The sequence below is a fragment of the Cloeon dipterum genome, chromosome 1 (assembly GCF_949628265.1).
Source record: "Cloeon dipterum chromosome 1, ieCloDipt1.1, whole genome shotgun sequence".
In the NCBI taxonomy this organism is placed as follows: domain Eukaryota; kingdom Metazoa; phylum Arthropoda; class Insecta; order Ephemeroptera; family Baetidae; genus Cloeon; species Cloeon dipterum.
Genome location: NC_088786.1, coordinates 32,697,448 through 32,717,231, shown reverse-complemented (window position 1 = coordinate 32,717,231; position 19,784 = coordinate 32,697,448). Strand labels below are relative to the sequence as shown.

Sequence of the window (19,784 nt, the reverse complement as noted above, 5' to 3'; positions counted from 1 at the left end):
TCTCAGCTTATAAATATTGCTGATCATTAAAGGACGGAATTTCATGCTGATGAAACACAATTTTCTTTTGTTCTCTCGGGCCGAGCCACAAAAGATGCTGGCGGAAACTCTCATCTTCACGAACGATTTCGCCCTCCACTCGTTCATGCCACCCTGCAGTATAAAATAACAAGCTGCTCTCATTTCACACTGAAGGGTTAGTTGATATTTATCGCGAAAATAAATAAAAAATTTCTCCGTTTAGTCTTTAACATTAATTTATTATTTATCTTGCATTGAAAATATGTTCCAAATATTTATCTAATTTTGTTATTAGATATTCCTCATTTAGTTGTTCGTTGGTTAATCTCATCCAAGTTACGTGTAATGTAAAGAACGTGTTTCATGCAGGGCTGGGTATCTCCCGGGGAGATTCCCAAACTTGCAGTGCTGTGGTTTTTTTCGGTATTTACCAGTTTTATGAGGTTTTTTTGTACCTTATGGTTATACTTGTAATGAACAAATGCCCTATGTAGAGGGAATGGTTTTTTGTTTTTGTTGACTCATGGGTTTTTGAGTTTTTTTAACATTTTAAATGTAATTTTTCACAAGCACCAAGAATGCGGGAGAAACTAGGTGTAAAAAACGCAAAAATCCGCTTAATACCCATGCCCAGCCCTGGTTTAGTTCTCACGGCAAAAGAAAAATAATATTCAGGTGAGGAATTTGGCTAAAATACATACATACCTAAGTCATCTCAATGCGCCAGTTGAACATCACAAACACTTGAACATTCTTGAATTCAAAGTCCCTCAAAAATTCCTTCGAAATATTTTTCCGCTTGTTTCCATACATATACCATCGCAGGTTGTTTTTATTTCCGTACTGTCAATCCTTTCTTATAGCTCGTTTGTATATTATTTTAAATGTTGGTATGCGATCGTGTGTACATAGGTCAAGCATGAAAGAGAAGAGCAAGAATGCAGCCAGGAGCAGACGTGAAAAAGAAAATGCTGAATTTCTGGAGCTGGCCAAACTTCTACCGCTGCCCTCCGCAATAACTAGTCAACTGGATAAGGCATCAATCATCAGACTCACCACCAGCTATCTCAAGATGCGACATTTTTTCCCCGATGGTAAGTGCAATACATCAACTTAAAATAAATAAACGCACCTCGCGAAAGCGTGGTATGTCTCGTCGGTCGGGAAAAGCGCGGCTACCTGCGGGATCAGGGTGCACCCTTCAGGAGTGGAATGCTGAAGAAGCAAAGTGTTAAAAAGGCAAAGCCGCGTCCCAGTTATATGGTTAGTCCATGTTAAGAATGTAATAATTAAAAACAATGTTTTCAGGGGAGTGGAAAAATTACATTTTTATAATGCCCCATATTATCGAAATTGAAAATTTACTCAGGATTGCAACGCCTGTATTATGTACATTTATTATTTTGCCGAGAGAGACTTGCATGCACGTGTCTTATCTTTCGCTGACGCATCCTCTTCTCTTATTTCTGCATCGCTAATAACGTTAAAACAAAAACAATTGTGCGCTGGATGTTAAATTGAAATTCTAGCTATATATGCGGGAGGATATCAGTCGGGTACCAATTGGAGCGCGCGTGTATGAAAGAGGTAAACGCACGGTCTTACAACGTTTTTTCTGGGACGAGTTTTAATTTTAAAAATTAATGCAACCAAAAATCATTGCTTTTATGACTCATAGTGCATCAAGTGAAAGTTATTTATTACTCGTTCATGCTGTTTATAAAGTTGACTTATGAATTAATTGTATGTTTTTATAGAGCGTTGGCAAAACATCGATACGTTTATATTTAAATTAAAATTTTAAAAAAATCAGCGCTATACTTTGGATTAAAAATATCTACCAACTAATTGCTGGTATTTCTAAAACTTCTTTAAAATATTGTTAGAATATTAATATTTTTTTAATTGAGATTAAGCATAAACACATAATATAAAACAAGCTCCACGCACGAAGATACTCGCATTCTTGATAGGAAAATGAAAATCAATAAACCTCGTGATCAGATCATCCTCGTTGATATCTGAGTTTTTCGTAACTCTGTCAGTTTTGGCCTATATCCGTATTGCTGCACTCAATATCATGAGAAAGCAATTGCCGGCTCCGCAAAAGGCCAAACTCATCAAACAGATTTATAAGCCACCGTTTTTTTCCTGGATTTTAAATAGTCCCTAAAACCCAAAACATCTTACTAAAATTATCTAAAACTACACAGAAAAAAGCATGCGGGTTTTTCGGTAGTTTTATTTACTCGCTACATGAATTTTCAATTTAAACAATTCCTGATTAAAAAACGGAACTTTTGAAGCAAATTCAATCATACACAGTCACTGTATTCATCGTTAAATTTTCATTTTAAATTGGGGATGGAAGAAACGCATATCAATTTGTGCAGTGGTTATGTATATATAGATTTAAAAGATTGAATAATGAGAGTAAAATGGTCCAAGTAATCACACCAACTGATCAGCCACATTTCATTTGTACATTTTCTTGAGTATGCCCCCATCACTATATTGTATTGCTGCTTTTCTTGGAGCTGCGGGCACTGTGTGCGCTCTTTATTTTTCTTGTTACATAGCACCCGCTCAACGTGCGCGCGTGACGTTCCCTCCCTGCGCTGTTTGAATAATTGTATCAGGTGCAGCAGATCGCCAGACGACCCTCGAATTGATTCTTTCCCGCAGATCGAAATCTGCCTGGTTTTCTCTCTCGTTGTCAGACGTTTTCTAAACTCGTCGATTCTGTCAACTGTTATTGTGTTTAGAAAAACGTTCCTTATCGGTGTGGCAGTGGCGGCAGTGCATTAATACACATTTTGCGCCATCCGTATGCAGTGAGAGCGAGCGGGAAATCGGCAAAAGAGCACGTTTCTTTTTCAAAACAACCAACCGCTCGCCTCGTTAATTTTCATTTTTCGAGCTCGACATGACGGCCGGAGCAGCATTGGCAGGCTCATGAGCAAGAAAAGTGAAAATTATTGTAAAACGCCTTGAGTGTTTCTCTTGCATCACTCGTTCGAGTTATTATTTGCTCAAGAATAAATCAGTTTTATTGCCATTTTTAATTACGGCCGAGTGTGCACGTGCGTTTCATAAATATTTAATGTAAATGCCGGATATTTTTTCATGTGCAAATAAACGCCGAGGCAATGAATATTGTTCATTGTAGTATATCACGCACATTGCTTTTCCTTAACAAGCTTTATAGAAGCATTTTTAAATTCTGTTTTGGTTGCTGCCAAAGTTCGGTATATATTAAAAAATGGATTTATTTTTGGTTTCTCGGCAATTTTCCTTATAGGCGATTGGTTTGTTAAAAGAGCTCCAGTTTAGGTGGCCAAGTGGAAGTGGTTAATCTTATATCTGATTAAGACTTCTTTTTCAAATGTATTCATATATTATCACTTCCTAAGCTGTGTTGGAATCTGAATCAAAAATGCGCTGACCTTTGAAAAAACCATAAAAGTCTCCGAAAGAGAACACAGTCGGTTAGAACGCGTTGTACAAATGATTCTTGGGCATCTGGACAATGTCGTGCTATATTCCCTGTATTCCATTCAGATCCCGGCCTTTAGAAACCCTTTGGCTCGCATTGTTAAAAGGCATTCCTATTATACGTATTGTTAGGATTGTCAAAGCAATATGGTAGATTATATTTGAACGCTTAGGTATTCGTTACATACAGCTCAATGTCAGTGATGCCAAAAGGTTGTTTAATGACTCGAAGTGCTAATAAAGTCAACGTTTTGGGAGGCGCACCGGCGCCGACTCGCCACTTGCTAGTTTTCGTACCTTTCCGGTGGCTTTATGGATGAATTTCTGGCGTTTCAATCCAAGAGCTCGGTACGGGGAGGCGAAAAGATGGTTGCGATTGGGCCCAAGCCCATCTGCGGCTACTCGGGCCCCGTGTTAATGGGACCCGGTGAGCTCATAGCCCAGGGGATGTGCTGAGCAGAGTTCAAAAAATACTCTTATTGGCATTAATCGATTGTAACTAACCTGTAACTCTTTTTATAAAATTCTAATTTCATTTCATTTATTTTAAAAATGTTAGAAAATTTTGTTACTGATTTGTTTCTAAATTTATACTAAATTTTCAACAGATTAAGCGTTAACATATGTTACATTCTATATGGTTATTTGAAATTTTTATAGTATCGATCCCGTCTTGCTTTTTGTCGTGACACACTCCTCTGCCTGATCTGCCCCAACCCCCAACCCCCAACACGACGCGTGCCGCAATATTTTCATCTAATGCCTGCCCTTATAGTAAGTGCGTCCGCATGTGTGTATTTTAAAATTTATCTTAAATTTGGTTCTCTTCCGCATTTTTCTGATGAAATAAATAATTTCTCTGATGTGAAACCCCCGTTTGGGATTATCACACTCTCGGCGTGACGATTTGCTGCGGGCCGTTGTGCGGCGGATATTAGGCAAATTAAAAGGAGCACATGTTCGTGGCCGCGTGCGACAATAATCATAATCGGTGGGTGCGTTGTTATTTTTGGGGTGGTTGCTCCCTTGGCTGGTCGTGAGTGGTGTTAATCCGCTCTCGATTCAAATGCCAGGGGCTGCGCAATCACAGATAAGTGCTGCTCAATGCATCAGCACGTACGCACGCTATTTGTGCAAGCGGGGACACTATGCGTAGGGGTGCCTCCGTACTTGGATATATATGTAGAGAGTTTGCCAGGGAATGACTCTCGTTTCCTGCTTGTTCACAGGCCTGGGAGACGCGTGGGGTGCGGCACCGCCCATCAACAACCCTCGTGAGTGCATCAAGGAGCTGGGATCGCACCTTCTCCAGGTGCAATGAGCATTTCTGATTCAGATAATTTTATTAATTTTTGTTTTAATTAGTAATTTTGGTGTTTGCAATAGTTAGAGGCGTGTTTTAGTGGTGGTCAATTTTGAGTAATTTACAGCGCTTTGAAAAATTTTCCAAACATTTTAAAGATCGTCTTTAACGAAGTTTCTGAGCACACCAATCGATTCTCATAAGGGTCGCATTAGGTAAATTGGATATTTTTGCCGACCAAAAAGTCCAGCGCGCCGTACGTAGCACAAATATATAACTTTTTTACCGTTAAAAATATGACCCTATGTGCGAGAACTGCGCATGCGTAAGAGCTGGTGTGGCCGAGGAGAGGCGTCACGTCAGTCGCTGGTTGGCGTGTGCCAGCTCTGACACATGCGCAGTTCTCGCACATAGGGTCATATTTTTAATGGTAAAAAAGTTATATATTTGTGCTACGCACATCGCGCTGGTCTCTTTGGTCCGCTTCCCAATCCTAATTCGACCCTCAAGAATCGATTGGTGTGATCAGAAACTTCATCAAAGACGGTTTTTAAAATATTTTACGCTCTGAAATGAGTGTGAGTGTAGTTGGACGTTTTCAACGAACGCTGGTTCAAAATTCTCTGCAGCTGATGCTGTGGTTAAGAATTTGGTTATGGAGGTAATTAATAACTGCTGACGAGGCCAAAACAGCTGTTGTACGGTAGGAGAGCGTGTGATATTATTTTATTTTTCAACCAAATTAGAATCCATTCTTATTAATTTGCCTATGGGAGAAGCCATTGTAAAACCAATTAATAAATAATATATTAAAAATAATTTGAGCAGTAAATTTGTGTGTGAATAGATTTAGTAATAGTTGTAGTGGGAAAAGTTGCCTATTTTTTACATGAGTGTCGATTAATTTTAAAATAAGTTTTTGATTCCAATTAATAATTAAAGCTATAAAATACGATTGAATCGCTAATATCGGCATAAATAATCGTCAAAATTTATCATTTTTAACAAAACTGGGTTTAAAAATCAATTTTCAAACAATATTACCCATTGATTTATTCCACAAAGATGTTTATTTTTTCTTAATTCGTAAATCATCAAGACTGTAAAATTTAAAATGTTAACTGTTTAATAGTGTATTGTTTACATCTAATAAATATGCGCATGAATTCGATAAATTCTGCACAAATTAAAAACGTAGGTGTAAAAATTGGTTACTCGTGACTCATTTTCCATTTCTGTTAAGTTTTTAAATCCACGCATTGCGTGGCTATGTTTAAGGCAACCCAGTCTTGCAAATTGAGAACATCGCGCATTTCCTGCCGCTTTTATTCCAAGGAAATTTTCAATTGAACTATATATAAAAGCTCCCGAGAGTAAGAATTTAAACCCTGAAACTTTAACTCTTTCATTGTACTCCTCGCTTGATAGTTTTTTGTATCTCGAACACGTGCATCTCTATTATTTATTTAACCTTGACAGGATGACAGTGCTCACTTTTTGCCATTGTTGAAAATTAAAGAGATACAATGTACATAAGACTTGAACTAACGGGCTATCCAATGGGTTAGAAAATTAAAAATGCCAAAATTCGAAGCAAGATTTTCTAAGTTAACCTGCTTGAAAACAAGTCCTTGCATTATCCCTATGAGGGGCGCTTAACAATAATAAACTATATAGTCAACTCTTCTGTGGGTTCATTAAGAGAACGTCGAATTCTCTTTCGTTAAGATTGAAGAATCCGAACGAGGTTCTTTTTTATGTTGAACTGAAATTTAACAAACATCTTTATTGCACTCTTTAACAGTTTTGGTTTCTTCAGTAAAAAAAGCAACGCTATGTCTAGAAAACCAAAATTTAAATTTAATTTCAATCCAGGTAAAATCAAATATTTGTAGAGTAAGCAAAAAACTCGTTGCATCTCATGCGTGATTAAATTTAATTAAAATTTATACCACTGCTCTAAATAGTCGCCACAACACATTTTATACTGCGTTTTGGGACACATATTCGCACCATTTATTTCCAATGAAATGAGGCTGCAAAAGAGCTCACCTTGCACATGTTAATATAAATTCATATTTGCAGGAAATTTGTTTGAATGTCTTTTTAAACACACACGCGGCATCACATGGGCTTTGATATTTACTCATTTCTTTTTCTCTTTTTCCACGCACGCAGACACTGGACGGCTTCATCTTTGTTGTGGCACCGGACGGCAAAATCATGTACATCTCAGAGACGGCCTCAGTCCATCTTGGATTGTCGCAGGTAAACACCACTTTTTGTTCTCCATCTATACCGCCGCTCTAGTCAAATATTTGATCACCTTTTGAGCGGCAGACGAGGCATTTATTCAGGAGCCGATCTTTTTTTATTTTTTACTCTCAGCTGCGCACGGCGGCGGCGGACGAGAGGAGAGGTGTCAATAAAAACGCGACAGCAGTGCACCTGGCTCTATTCAAACCGGCTCCGCCCTATCCCCTTTTTTATTGTAATAATAAACCCGCAAGCGGTGGCCATTTTTGTCTGAATCAAAACTAACGCCCAGGCATCAATAAAAAAAGACGTATGTGTGCGCCGGGAGGCCGCTTGGGTTCGAATTCACTGCTCCAACCGACATTTGATCGCCATTGCTTTACTAATTAATTTTGTTGGAAAATTTTACAGTTGTGATGGTTAATTTTCGGCCCATTTTTAATTGCTCGTTTAAGCAAAGTCGCCGGTATTGCAAATATATTGTTTTAAATCACTTAATAATATTAATTGACTTAAAATTACAGGTTGAATTGACTGGGAATTCGATTTACGAATACATTCATCCTGGGGACCACGAAGAGATGATCAGCGTGCTCAGCGTTGTCCCAGGTACACCTCCACCACTTACCACAAATCTTCATAATCGCCAAGGTTAGTAATTTTTTTTAATATTTTCTGTAGTGGCATGTTGTTATACGTCCAAAATCAGCCAAGGAGACTTTAGTTCTATCTCATCTCTTTTACTAAAAGTTGACTTGAACTTTTGCAATATTTATATTTGCAGAGTTTGAAATAGAGAGGGCGTTTTTCATAAGGATGAAATGCGTGCTGGCGAAGAGAAACGCTGGACTTACCACCGGCGGATACAAGGTGAAGTTGATTTCTAATGGTAATCAATTTTGACATGCACTACGTCTCCTGATATCCTGATAATTGATAAAAATCAAATTTTTAGTAAAATAAATCTATCGAAGGGTAGTGTGAGTTGGTTGAAAGGTTTCAAGCGCCTGCAAGACTTAACTTTTAACTTCTTTCAGTGCTAAAAATAATAAGCTCTCCGGCTTGAAAGAGTGTAATATATGAAATTATCCATACATACAGTCGTCCTTTCACGGCAGTTTTAGCCTCGCTGCAGCATTAAAAATAATGTGATGCGTATGGCTCCGTTCTGGACGGCGAGGAAACATTTTTATGACTCGCCGCGCTGACCTCACTATTCTCTCCGTCCGCCCCTCGCGAGTGACACATTTTTTGCTCTGATCGCGACGCAGTAGTAAAATATTATTGCTTTGAAGAAAAAGCATGTTTATACTGCCGTTCGGTCTGACTTAAGTGATTCGCTTTCGTCGCAGCAATAACATTTATGAGCAATGACGGAAGAAAGTGTAAATTATCGAGTAAAGCAGGCTTCCAGCCTCCAAACTGTCGGTTATTCCTGAATCTTGCTACTTAAATACTATTTGATAGATTGCCAATTTATTCAGCCGAAGAGAGAGGAGAGATTTCCCACTCTTCGAAAATGCACACCAAAGTATGGTAAAAGAAGGAGTAAAGGAGCTAGGGTTTTTTTTCCTAAGGATGAGTGTCTTTTAAGGGTGGTTTAATTAAATATTTTGTTCTGGATGGATGCCAATATACAAATAATCAAGTTGATATCAAGAAACGACCACAGTTATCCAGATTTAACATAAATAATTTTAATTTGCTACTTGGGCAAGGGTGCAGTATGCTCGTGATTAAAGGTGGATGTGTACGTGAGCCTGATAGTAGAAGAAGTCACAGGGTATACCTTGCTCACAGGTGCGTTTTCACGCGTGATAAGATCAATACGGACGGGGATTAAATAGTCTTTATGGCTTTCGTTGTATATGTGGCGTAGCCGGTATTTATTTTTGATCCTGAACGTTTATGCTCTAGCATGTGCGCTGTATTCCCTATTTGAGTGATTTTCGTGCCATATAGTTCCCTTCGGGGTGCATTTAAATCCATTGTTGGTCAACGGTCGAAAGTTGACGTGTTGTAATTATTTATCACACCTTTGATGACCGCACCAAGTCAGCGAGCACGTTCGAGAAATCGTTCGGGCTAAAAAGCTCAAATCTCTTCTGCAAAGATTTTATCAAAATCGCGATTATCTAATAGATATGTATAGCAGAGTACTACTATCAATGCTCTATATGTTCGTGTGTATTATTGGTAATTTAATTAATCCATTCGCGGAAATAGTGAGATAGTTATACAATATTTTGTGTTAAATTTAGTGCGATATCAATGCTCCGAACTTTGGCCAGGGTGGTTAAGACCAACATAGAGTGGTTGGAATATAATATGTCTACTACATAAAAGCTTAAGATTTTATTTTGGTGTTTAATTTATAATTTAAAAATTAGAGCCCTAAAAGTTTAAAATTCAAGGTGGAGCTGTTTTTTTTTTATTCTTGAATTATTTTATTTTGTTACTTCCCTATAGTAAGTTCAGCCAATTTTAGCCGGCTAAAAACCGGTTGAAAGCCTGGTCAAAAAGCCGGAATTTTCGGAACACTTTGCTATATATATGTTCGCAATAAAAGATTCACATTTGAGGCGTTTCATGCATGTTTTCCGTGCCCTTTTCCACGGCACCTACAAATGGGAGATTGTCAAAAGTTCGCTGTCATTTTTCATGAGAGCGACAGAAAATCTGCGACCGTGATTTGTTCTCACGCATTTACAAGCTTACAATTATTGTAAAGAAGTGATACCTCATTGTGGCCCGCTCGCAAACACAACGTCCCACAGGTATACCGAAGCGGCAACTTTTAACACCCCCCATAATATTACTTCAAAACATGTTTATGCTGTGCCACGATTACTAAAATTAGTTATTTATGAAAAATGACGCTGTTGCTTGATACCAACACGCGTCTACAGTATATAAGGCGTGCGTCTCAGAGTAGGGCAAACCAAAATGAGCTTTTCTGTGATGCGGGGCTGAAGGAAAAAATTATTACTAACAACAGCTGATGTAGAGATAAGACGATTGCCGCGCGTTAAAATTAAATTTTCATGCAGGATTAGGAAAATCAAAATTGTGCCAGCAAAAAGCAAATTTTAATTGTTGTTTTAGGTCATTCACTGTTCCGGCTATCTGAAAATAAAACATTTCACCACGGACGTCCCTCCGTATGAAGGATGCTTTCAAAACGTCGGGATTGTGGCTGTTGGACACTCACTGCCACCCAGCGCCATCACCGAAATCAAAATGCACTCAAACATGTTCATGTTCCGGGCTAGCCTTGACCTCAAGCTCATCTTTCTCGACGCCAGGTAAATTAAATTATAAATTCATCAAGCAGCCAAGTAACAACTATAACTGATGACCACTGAAGGTCACATTTCAGCAAATTATCTCATTATTTCGAATTGAATATTTATTTGCAAAATAAATATTTCTATAATTGCACATATTCCAGGTGAACATTAAACAAAATTTTTCACGCGCTATACTTAAAATCTTAAAAAAACATTAAAAATGTTCTATTTATTCTCACAAAAAATGCGTGTTAATAAAATTACTATTTTAAAATATTTATTATTGAATTTCTTTTCAGGGTGTCCCAACTCACAGGGTACGAGCCACAAGACTTGATTGAGAAAACTCTCTACCACTACATTCACTGCTGCGATGTTATGCACATGCGGTTTTCCCATAATACTCGTAAGTGACTCTATACCTATTTTTTACACATCCAGTATTATTTGTCGTTTTCACGTTCGCTGTGTGACTCGCTGTACGCGCGGCTGCTCCTTTTTCACGTAATTCAATCCACTTTAGCTGCAAGTGCAGCCCCCGCTGCGGCAACAATTTGCTTTCCGTCGCGCAATCGGAGATCATATAGGGCTGCTGAAAGAGATTTGGCTGTTTGCACAGCGCCGGAATAATCCCACTCTCAATTACTTTTGTTTGCTGCGGTGCCTTATTTGTTCGCACGCCAGCTTGTCGGCAATCGATAATTTCACGCGCGCTGTAGCAGCACAAATCAATGAACATTTTTGTTACTGCGCTATGATTGCTGTTTCATATTATCTCAAAGTTGGCAAATTTATTTATAGGTTAGTCCATTTAAATTCCAATTAATTAGTCCAAATGAAAGTTGAATTCAAAAATTTATTAATTATTCATTTGTTACTTTAAAAAATCATATTTAATTTTCACTTTTAAGAAGATTGTTTCCGGTATTTAAAGGATTATAGCGTAAAATGATAAAAATGCATTTAAAAACAAAATAAAAAATATAGGTTGTGGATTTCAAGACATGTGAAAATCTTGTTCATTCTCAATTTTTAACGAGTATCACGTATCACGCACGTTTTTTAAACCCTCGCTTTCTTTGCTGTTCTGCTTTCGTTGTGTGGCTGCTGCGGATAAGCTGCGTAATTGTAAGAGTAGCAGTAAAACTGAGTACGCTCGCGACTGCTGCTTCTCCTTTTCTGCGAGTGTTTGTACACAGCTTCTCCTGTTACGCGCTTGCTGACTAACTTTCCATTTATATCATACGCCCTGGGTGGCATTTTTATTTTTCAAAACTCTTCCCTCAGCAATATGAATAAGGCGCTCAGAATTTCACTTGATATACATGAAAACTTTAATATCATATTTATTTATTTCATAATTTTATGTTGGACACAAAAAATGCAGCAACCAATATACTTAAAAATTTTGGGTGCTAAAATAACGGAAAATTCATCTATAATTTTGTTAATTTTTGTCCTAGGGATATGGTGAAAATGCGATGTGGGGAAAAGTAAGTTCCTCCTCCGTTCCTAACGCTCTCTTTTGGCGATTAGCCGGTTTTTACAGCGGGATACCGGTTGGATAAATGAAAGCAGTTTCCACCGCTTGAGGGCGCTTAAAGTCTAGGGCAAAGCGCGAAAGGATCTCTCCTTCGGTACACATCTAACATTTCAATTTAAATTGCGCTCTCGTTTTTTTGCACGTTGAGGAGAGGAAAATTATTGAGCATGATTTGCAGAACTAGTATGATGTTTTTAAACTAAAGAGATGGAATTTTACATTGTTGTACACAGCCAGATATGAAGATATCTTAAAAATAGTTGTGCATTAAATCAGAGTTTAAAAATTATATTTAATAGCAATAAACTAAATCAATTCTGGCAGTTGAAATCTTAATTTGTATCATCCTTTCATAACTGGCTGTCAAATGAAAAATATTTTCTTTGTTTTAACTTTTGTTTAAAAATTTGTGTTTATCTCTTTGTTAGTGCTGTTCAAAGGACAAGTTACCACCAAGTACTTCCGTTTTATGGCGAAAAACGGAGGATGGGTTTGGATGCAGAGCTACGCTACTATCGTGCACAACTCACGTTCATCGCGGCCCCACTGCATTGTCAGCGTTAACTACGTCTTAAGGTAAATTTTTGAAACCAATTAAAATTGACTAAAAGCCAGGTTCTAAAAACCTCCAGTCCGTAACTTAAAAAATAATGCTTTGGACCGGTGATCACATTATAGAGGGAAACGATGCTTTTCTTTGAGTTGAATAAACCCAGAGAATTCCCTTGTTATTTACTCTAAAATGACTGAAAACCCTTGTGAATTTAATTCTTGATTAATATGCTAATCATATCTTTGGCCCGGCAGTAATTTCGAGGTGCGCGAGATGTTGCTGAACGCAGAGCAGCAGACGGGCCAGAACGGAAGCCTTGTGGCAGTAGGCGGCGTCGGCGTGGCTTCCAAAGAGGATCTGCTGGACAGTCGGCAAAGCAGTGAGGCTTCGCTGCCGCGCGGCCGCCGCACCTCAAACGGCCAGCACAAGGTGCGCGTTCCCGTGGCCGCTCCGCCGGCGCCGCCGTTGGTCATGGGCAGCCTCATTGAAGACGAATTCAGTGACTCAAGCGGTGCCACTTACCACGAGTTCGCAGCCAGCGCCGCGCCTTTCAACTCTTACAGCTCTGACGAGTCAGCCTTCATCGGCTCGTATGACTTTGCACAACAGCACTCGCAGCCGCAGCAGCAGCACCACCAGCACCCTCACCACGTTCACCAAACACCATATGAGGTAATTTTTCACTCTGGAGAAAGTCAGATTATTCAACTCGCCATCAATTGCTTGTCTATAATACAAACTATTTATTCCTGGCATCTTTTAATAATATTTAAGCAAGCTTTAAAGTCTTAAAAACGGGAAATTCCTAGAAACTTAGCTTTGCTATAAATTTTGGGTGAATTTAAGCTTTTCTCGTTCCTTGAAATGATTAGAAATCCAGATATTTTACACTTTCATTTTATATTAACATAAATAATTTATTTCCTCCTTAGATGGCACCCTACGAAACGCAGACCTTCATCCACAACTCACCGAGCACAAGCTCTAGTCCGTGCAGCACGTCTGACTCGGAGGTGGACGGTGGAGGCCACAAACACCACCACCACCACAGCAAGCAGCACGAGTTCTTCCACATGGACGCCTACCTGCCACCTCCTGAACTTATCTCGCCCTGCATGAAAGAGACTCTCATGTACACCAACCAGCCCAAGAAGGCCCCCGAATGCCCTGACCTGCCAGGCTACACCAGCGTAATCGTGGAGACGCCACCACCGCCACCGCCGCAGCAGCAGCAACAACAGCAGCAGCAGCAGCAGCACTTCATTTCCGACCATTACGTGCATTGATAAAGCCGAATAGAACTAAGCATATTTTAATTTTAATTTTTTGGTCGGTTAGTTCGATCTGTAAAAATTGCTTTATATTTCCCAGGTAACTTTCGCATTTCAATTATTGCTGGACGCTTTGTCTTCAAATCTGTCCCTAGAGCGGTCAAGTTCACGAATACATAATTTAAATGACACAATTGATGGACCAAGTCTGGTTAAAGGAGTTCCCTGAACAATATTAAAGATTGTATAATATACATTTAATTCAGGGAAAACGATTTCTCCGAGGAAGAAACAAGGACATTTTAAATAATACCCATATTTAATGTTTTAAGTAAATTTATTTAATATTATTTAAATTATTGTTTCATAAACGTTCAATTTTACAAAGAATTTGAAATTCCTTCAGAGGATTTTATCAATATCATTACCACTAAAACATGAGATACGTATCAACTGATATTCAGGAGAAATGTATGATAAAATGATGTAAGATGTGGGTTCTAGAGATATCATTGGCGAAACTACGACTGTGTAATGAACTTAATTATTTAATACCATTTTTTACAAAGAATCGCATTTTTCATAAAGTTGGAATTTGAGACTGAAAACGATTTATTTATAATGAAAGGAATGGAGCGGATCATCATGTAATTAATGTATAATAATTTCATCAGCTATTTTGTATGTATTGTAAATTGTCATTCAGCAGTTCGAGGTCGATTGGACATTTTTTGGCGTTCCAATTTTTAGTTGACTCTTATATTTGCTTAAATAACTTGCTATTGGATGGTGGAATTCCAAGTTTAAACCTTTAAACGCAGTCCACTTTACATTCACGAATTTTGATTTTCGGGGATGTTTTGAGATAATATGAAAAATCCATCTCCATCTGTTAACAAGTATACAGCAAATACAAGTGTTACCTAAAAATGTTAACGCCGAATTATCCCGTTAAATCGACCTCCAAATATTCCTGGGAACTGCTCTATTTATAAATGTCAATGTTTTACTATAAGCAAAATCAGTAAAATAAAATCCATAGTAGAAAACTAGAAAACTTCGCTTTTTTCTGGGGAAACAAGATACACCTCTTATAATATATATGACTGAAAATTGAAGCAACGTTAAACCCAGACGGAAAAATTTTCCATAAATAAAATATGCCTTTATGCTGAATGTGTTGATAATTATAACTAATCCAATAGTGTTTTTATTAGTATGAAAGTTGCACAAAATATAATATATCATTCTTTCATAACGCAAAAAATAGATAAGATTTAGAATGGCGTGTTTCTGTTTAGGAGAAAAAAGCCTAACTATAATATTTATTATTTAACTTCAAATTTTAAAGCCTGAATATAGTCAAGATTTTTTTTAATTCAAGTCTCGGCCGCTGGACTAACGAGCGCTTCAGTTCAGGGCGCTATAAAACCTCCCCTACACACCGCTGGTGAAGCTAAGGGAAGATACTTTAACAGACGCACGCGAGAAGAGGCCACCATTTCAGTTAGTGTGGACAATCTCAATTTCTACATTCTTAAGTGAACACAACATAATTCACGATTTAAATTTGCTCACCTGGTTCTTAAACCTGAGATACTTAAACGTCTATTCAAGTTTGAAGAGAAAAAGAGGGACAAGCAGGCAGTTTGCTCACATGTAAGCGTGAGCAAGTGACGATCATCCACGTGGTCTAGAATAAGACTCAAGCGCTTCTTCACCCCCAAATTTCCACCGCACTATGTCGGCAACCAGGGAAGTTTCAAGCCTGCAGAGCATGTGTGTGGCGACGGCAGTTCAAGCAATTCGTATGCTGAATATTTTACACCCAGCACTTACAATTTGGGTAAGTCAACTCGAGAGAATGCCACATGACATGCGGCAAGATCTCTTGATAGCGCTTTGGATTGCTAATGAGCAACCGAACCAACAGCCTATCCAACCCACGGTTCTCATGGACGTCTTGTTGGCACTTGTTTCCAATTTCGTCGATAATTTTAACTTTGACTGGACCAAATCGTTCCGTATAAGGCTTCAAGAGAGATCTGCTGTGTTCGAGAAGAAAGCCACGCGCCATATTCTAGAGAGACTCAGCTCCAGCAGCAGGAATTCGCTCGAGTCGCTAAGTGTTCACGGTTGCTGCACATGGACAACACTGCCGGCTGAAATTTTCAATCAAATCCTGTCTTTTTCAAACCTGAGGCACCTCAAAATGGAAGATTTTGTGCTCAGCGAAGTAGAGTTTCGGATGATGTGCATGAACTTCGAGCAGCTTCGCAGCTTGGATGTGAATATATACTCGTCCGTCGGTGCAGAAAACATTAAAAACTGTGTCGCTGGACTTGCTTACCTAGAAGAGTTCAAATTCATCGTTAAGCATACAGCTCTTAGACACATCTCGACTGACCATCAAAATGACCTGGAGTGTATCTTGTTGCATAATTTTCCAAGATTGAAAGTAGTGGGACGGAGGCAAGAATCCACCTGGTTGCATCATCGCACGCTATGCCACTCTCTGGGCGACAGAACTGTCAACTTTCCACGAGAGAGCAGCAGGTTAGAGATTCTAGTTCTTCTTCAACCTATAAACACGGAGCAAGCGCAGTGGCACAGTCATCATGCCACTAGCCTCGAAGTGCAGCTAAACCTGGACGAAGAACGATGGAAACCTCTTCAACTGCTGACAAACATTAAAAGATTAAAGCTAGCGGGAAAATGTAGTGAGAATACCCTCGTCGGCATGCTCCAGGTTTACGGGCCAAAGCTGGAGGAACTGTTCACCAGTAGCCTCTTCTCTCTTCCTTGCCAACTTCAAAGGGTTTTTGATCATTGTCCGAACTTGAAAAAAGTCGGTGTGAATGAGAGACTGCTAGTGTCACTTCCCCCTAGCATCGAGGAGGTTGAAACCCAATTGTCAATGGCACGACGCACTCAGGAAGAGCTTTACTTGCTTCGGGCAGCTCCAAATCTGAAAAAAATTAGGGTGAAGCTTTTGAGTCTGACACGGTGGAGCATGTTAAACGCCCACGTATTCTTCCAACTGCCTCAGGTCGTGCCAACGTTGGAAGCTCTTGAAGGTTTGTATTTACTTTACCTTTATTATATATTATGCGAGCAGTTCTCCGAAGGTATTGGGGGTCAACTGGACAATTACTTTTAGCGTCAAAATATTTAGGTGACACATGATTTGCTTAATTAAAAGTGTACTTCTTGTTAGATGGTGAAATTCCAAATTGGAAGCTCGGACATTACGAAAAAAAATAGGGAACACCCCAATTCCCGAGCTTCAAATTTGCAATTTCATCTATTGAAAAATTACTTTATTAAAAAATAAGCACATATCAAGTGTACCCTAAAAATTTCAACACTAAAAAAATACCGTCCAATCAACAACTCCTAATATCGCAGAACTGCTCATCGTCAAAAACTGCACATATATCTCAACAAACAAACTCAAATTTCAATGTAATGTTGCAAGACAAGGGCAACAATCAATTTGACAGTTAAAACTTATTGTATAATATTTTCTAGAGCTATATGCGCAATTTTACAGCACACCATAGACAACATGTGCAAACTGCGGTCAAGTTAAAACAAAAATTTATACACTCCCTTTTGTTATTCAATTGACTTAGGAACACAATATTTTCTTGCAGTGTGCACGGAAGGGTGCAACAACATTATTGATAAGCTGCTAATTGAAGTCCTCCAACTCGTTGCGAAAGAAGCCCCGCGCTTGAAGTCTATCGTTCTGGAACCCAGAAGACCTCAGTTCCAATTTCAAGGAGTGTGAGTGATGTCTGAAACACGATGACATTTGGTTAGTACTGCCGCTGCACGTGCCTCATTAAAGTGATACTCTTTCCAACAAAGATTGCTCACATTGAAACGCTAGTGAATAAGAGCTTTAAAGAATATATGATCGATCAAGTTCGGACTGCTTGCCGCTTGATAGCAAAAAATACCTAATTAGATTATTATGACTACAGAGCACTCGTATAGTGATGTGGCTGACTGATATATCACTACTTATGTTGTTGTTTGCACCTTTGTTAACTTCTGCTCATTGTCAGCACATCCTCTCTGTAGCTATGCGTTCACCTGGTCCCAATTACACTGCCTAGCGGATAACACGGGGCCTGGGTGGTCGCAGACGAGCTGCGGAGGACAAACGTGTCAATTCAGGTCTTCAATTTTAATGCCAGATATTTGTTCCACAAGCCGCTGGCTAGGTGTGAAAACCAGCAAGTGGCGAGTCAGTGGCAATGCGCCTCCCAGCGGATAGTATGGTAGGGCTGCAAAAAAAAACGCGTTTTAAAGAAATCCAGTATGCAGTGGTAAAAGGTTTTTTTAATTTTTACCAGTTTCTTGCAGGCAATATTTTCAATAATTATTTATTAGTTAATATCTCGACTTGAAAAATATTCAGCGATAAATTTATGGATAAATTTTAGCAGCAAAATGGCAATTTAAAAGAAGATATCTGCACAGTGGAGGGAATTTTGACCACTTCGGAAACAAATTTTAGATTTTCACAGAAAAAAATTATTACTTTCAAATTCTTGCGCAAGAAATTGGTAAAAATTGAGTGATAAAAACAGTGATAAGCTAATAAATGCAACTCTGGAGTATGGCCAGTGGATTTACTATGTGTATGTTGTCATTGTTCTCTTCTTCGAAGAAATTATTGACTTAAATATGAAGTTCAAAAGATGTAAATAAAATTAGCCTTTTTTAAAATGATCTTAAATATTGGCATTATGATTTGATTAACACCTCAATATTATTTTAATCTTTGACAAAATTCCACATCCTTAAATAGTTTTATGTTATTTAGGCTTCGTTTTTTAACTTACTGTAACAGTTTTAAATTTCATTTGAAAGTATGGGGAGATCTACTAATCAGAAAAAATCGAAAAAAGTATATTTACATTAAATTAATACTTTTCTAAACAGTAATACAATTCTATAAAGTACGTAATTATTCTCAAAAAGATATAAGCAGTGTTTAAATTTGAAAATTTGTGATATTAATGCGTAATGTAGATAATATGCAATGATTATTCAGTCACCAGGTGTACCAAAAAGCGTTACAATTTTTTTTGAAATGCAGAATACTTCCACTCTATAGGTGGCGATAAATTAGATCATTTACTAATAAATTTCTCAGCTAGATTTGAATTATAATATTATGATTTGATATATATAATATGGTAAAGTTACAGTTTCTTCGGGTTATACGGTTTCACATCTCGACAGTTCTTATATAAGAATCCCATATAAAAGTAGGGGTGGCAAAATCTGTATGTATGCGGCGAAAACTGTAATTTTTCCATTTTATCATATACATATGTAATAATAATGTGTTGTTTACATACCACATAAATATTTATGTACGTCGTTTCAACCAGGTTTTCCGTTTTTTTCCTCAATTCTAAAGACAGAAAATTTAGTTTGTTGATTGCTAAAATTCCTTTTTAATGCATACATACCTAAAAATTGTCCAGCTCAATGTCAACATCAAAAACCAGAATATTCAGGAAATTCAACTCGATGAACCTAGCCTGAGAGACCCTGGAAGGCCTGGACCAGATTAGCCGATGCCTGGCTACCACTTCAAAACCCTCCTAGTCGGCTCCTAGTCCTTTCACCCTATGTAGGTACTCCTTGCACGAATATGTAAGAACAAACAATTACATATTATTATTCATGAAAAAATAATGCGTAATGCGTGGCTGACTGGCAGGGGTGGCTTCGTGGCTTGAGGCAAGAGGTAAATTTAACAACACTGCAGTGCAGTGAGCTGAGTGAGTGCCGAGTGCACGCACTGAACACCGGCCAAACCGTCACATAGAAAAGGTGATTATGTACATATGATACATATTTCAAGTTTACCTTATGTTCTCGCAAGAGTCGCAAGCAGTCGCAAGTCGCTACTCGCTTACCGCGCTTCCATTCCAAACTAAAACTAAGTTGGTGGGGTGGACAATCGAAACGCATGCGCAGAGTGTGGGTTGTGAGCAGCGAGTGACCCCAAAAGTCAAGCCAGCAG

At 38.4% G+C, this 19,784-nt stretch overlaps 1 protein-coding gene and 1 long non-coding RNA gene across 5 annotated transcripts; one reads left to right on the top strand and one right to left on the bottom strand.

The window, feature by feature from the left end:
• The first annotated feature begins 933 nt into the window (after positions 1-933).
• Positions 934-14,789, top strand: sim (single-minded). 2 transcript variants are annotated; one of them, XM_065496723.1, is made up of 10 exons: positions 934-1,115; positions 4,746-4,828; positions 6,998-7,087; positions 7,600-7,726; positions 7,860-7,945; positions 10,181-10,380; positions 10,665-10,771; positions 12,337-12,484; positions 12,716-13,133; positions 13,394-14,789. In XM_065496723.1, exons 1-10 carry the CDS (start codon positions 941-943, stop codon positions 13,745-13,747), a joined length of 1,788 nt encoding a protein of 595 aa, XP_065352795.1. In that variant the 5' UTR covers positions 934-940; the 3' UTR covers positions 13,748-14,789. The 2 variants fall into 2 exon arrangements, with proteins under 2 accessions (XP_065352795.1, XP_065352797.1); XM_065496725.1 differs by lacking the exon at positions 4,746-4,828 and having other exon boundaries at positions 1,000-1,115.
• On the bottom strand, positions 14,265-19,585 carry LOC135947787 (uncharacterized). 3 transcript variants are annotated; one of them, XR_010575719.1, is made up of 7 exons: positions 19,225-19,585; positions 19,111-19,166; positions 17,780-18,027; positions 16,463-17,532; positions 16,140-16,409; positions 15,930-16,082; positions 14,265-15,871 (listed from the first exon to the last, which is right to left on the bottom strand). It is a non-coding gene; the product is annotated as an uncharacterized LOC135947787 (long non-coding RNA). The 3 variants fall into 3 exon arrangements; XR_010575717.1 differs by having other exon boundaries at positions 14,265-16,082; XR_010575718.1 differs by having other exon boundaries at positions 14,265-16,082; positions 17,834-18,027.
• Positions 19,586-19,784: the final 199 nt, after the last annotated feature.

Coding starts and splice junctions, on each gene's coding strand:
- sim (XM_065496723.1), top strand. CDS start 941: ATGAAAGAGAAGAGCAAGAATGCAGCCAGGAGCAGACGTGAAAAAGAA. Junction 1,116..4,745: donor GCGACATTTTTTCCCCGATG/GTAAGTGCAATA, acceptor GCTTGTTCACAG/GCCTGGGAGACGCGTGGGGT. Junction 4,829..6,997: donor TGGGATCGCACCTTCTCCAG/GTGCAATGAGCA, acceptor CCACGCACGCAG/ACACTGGACGGCTTCATCTT.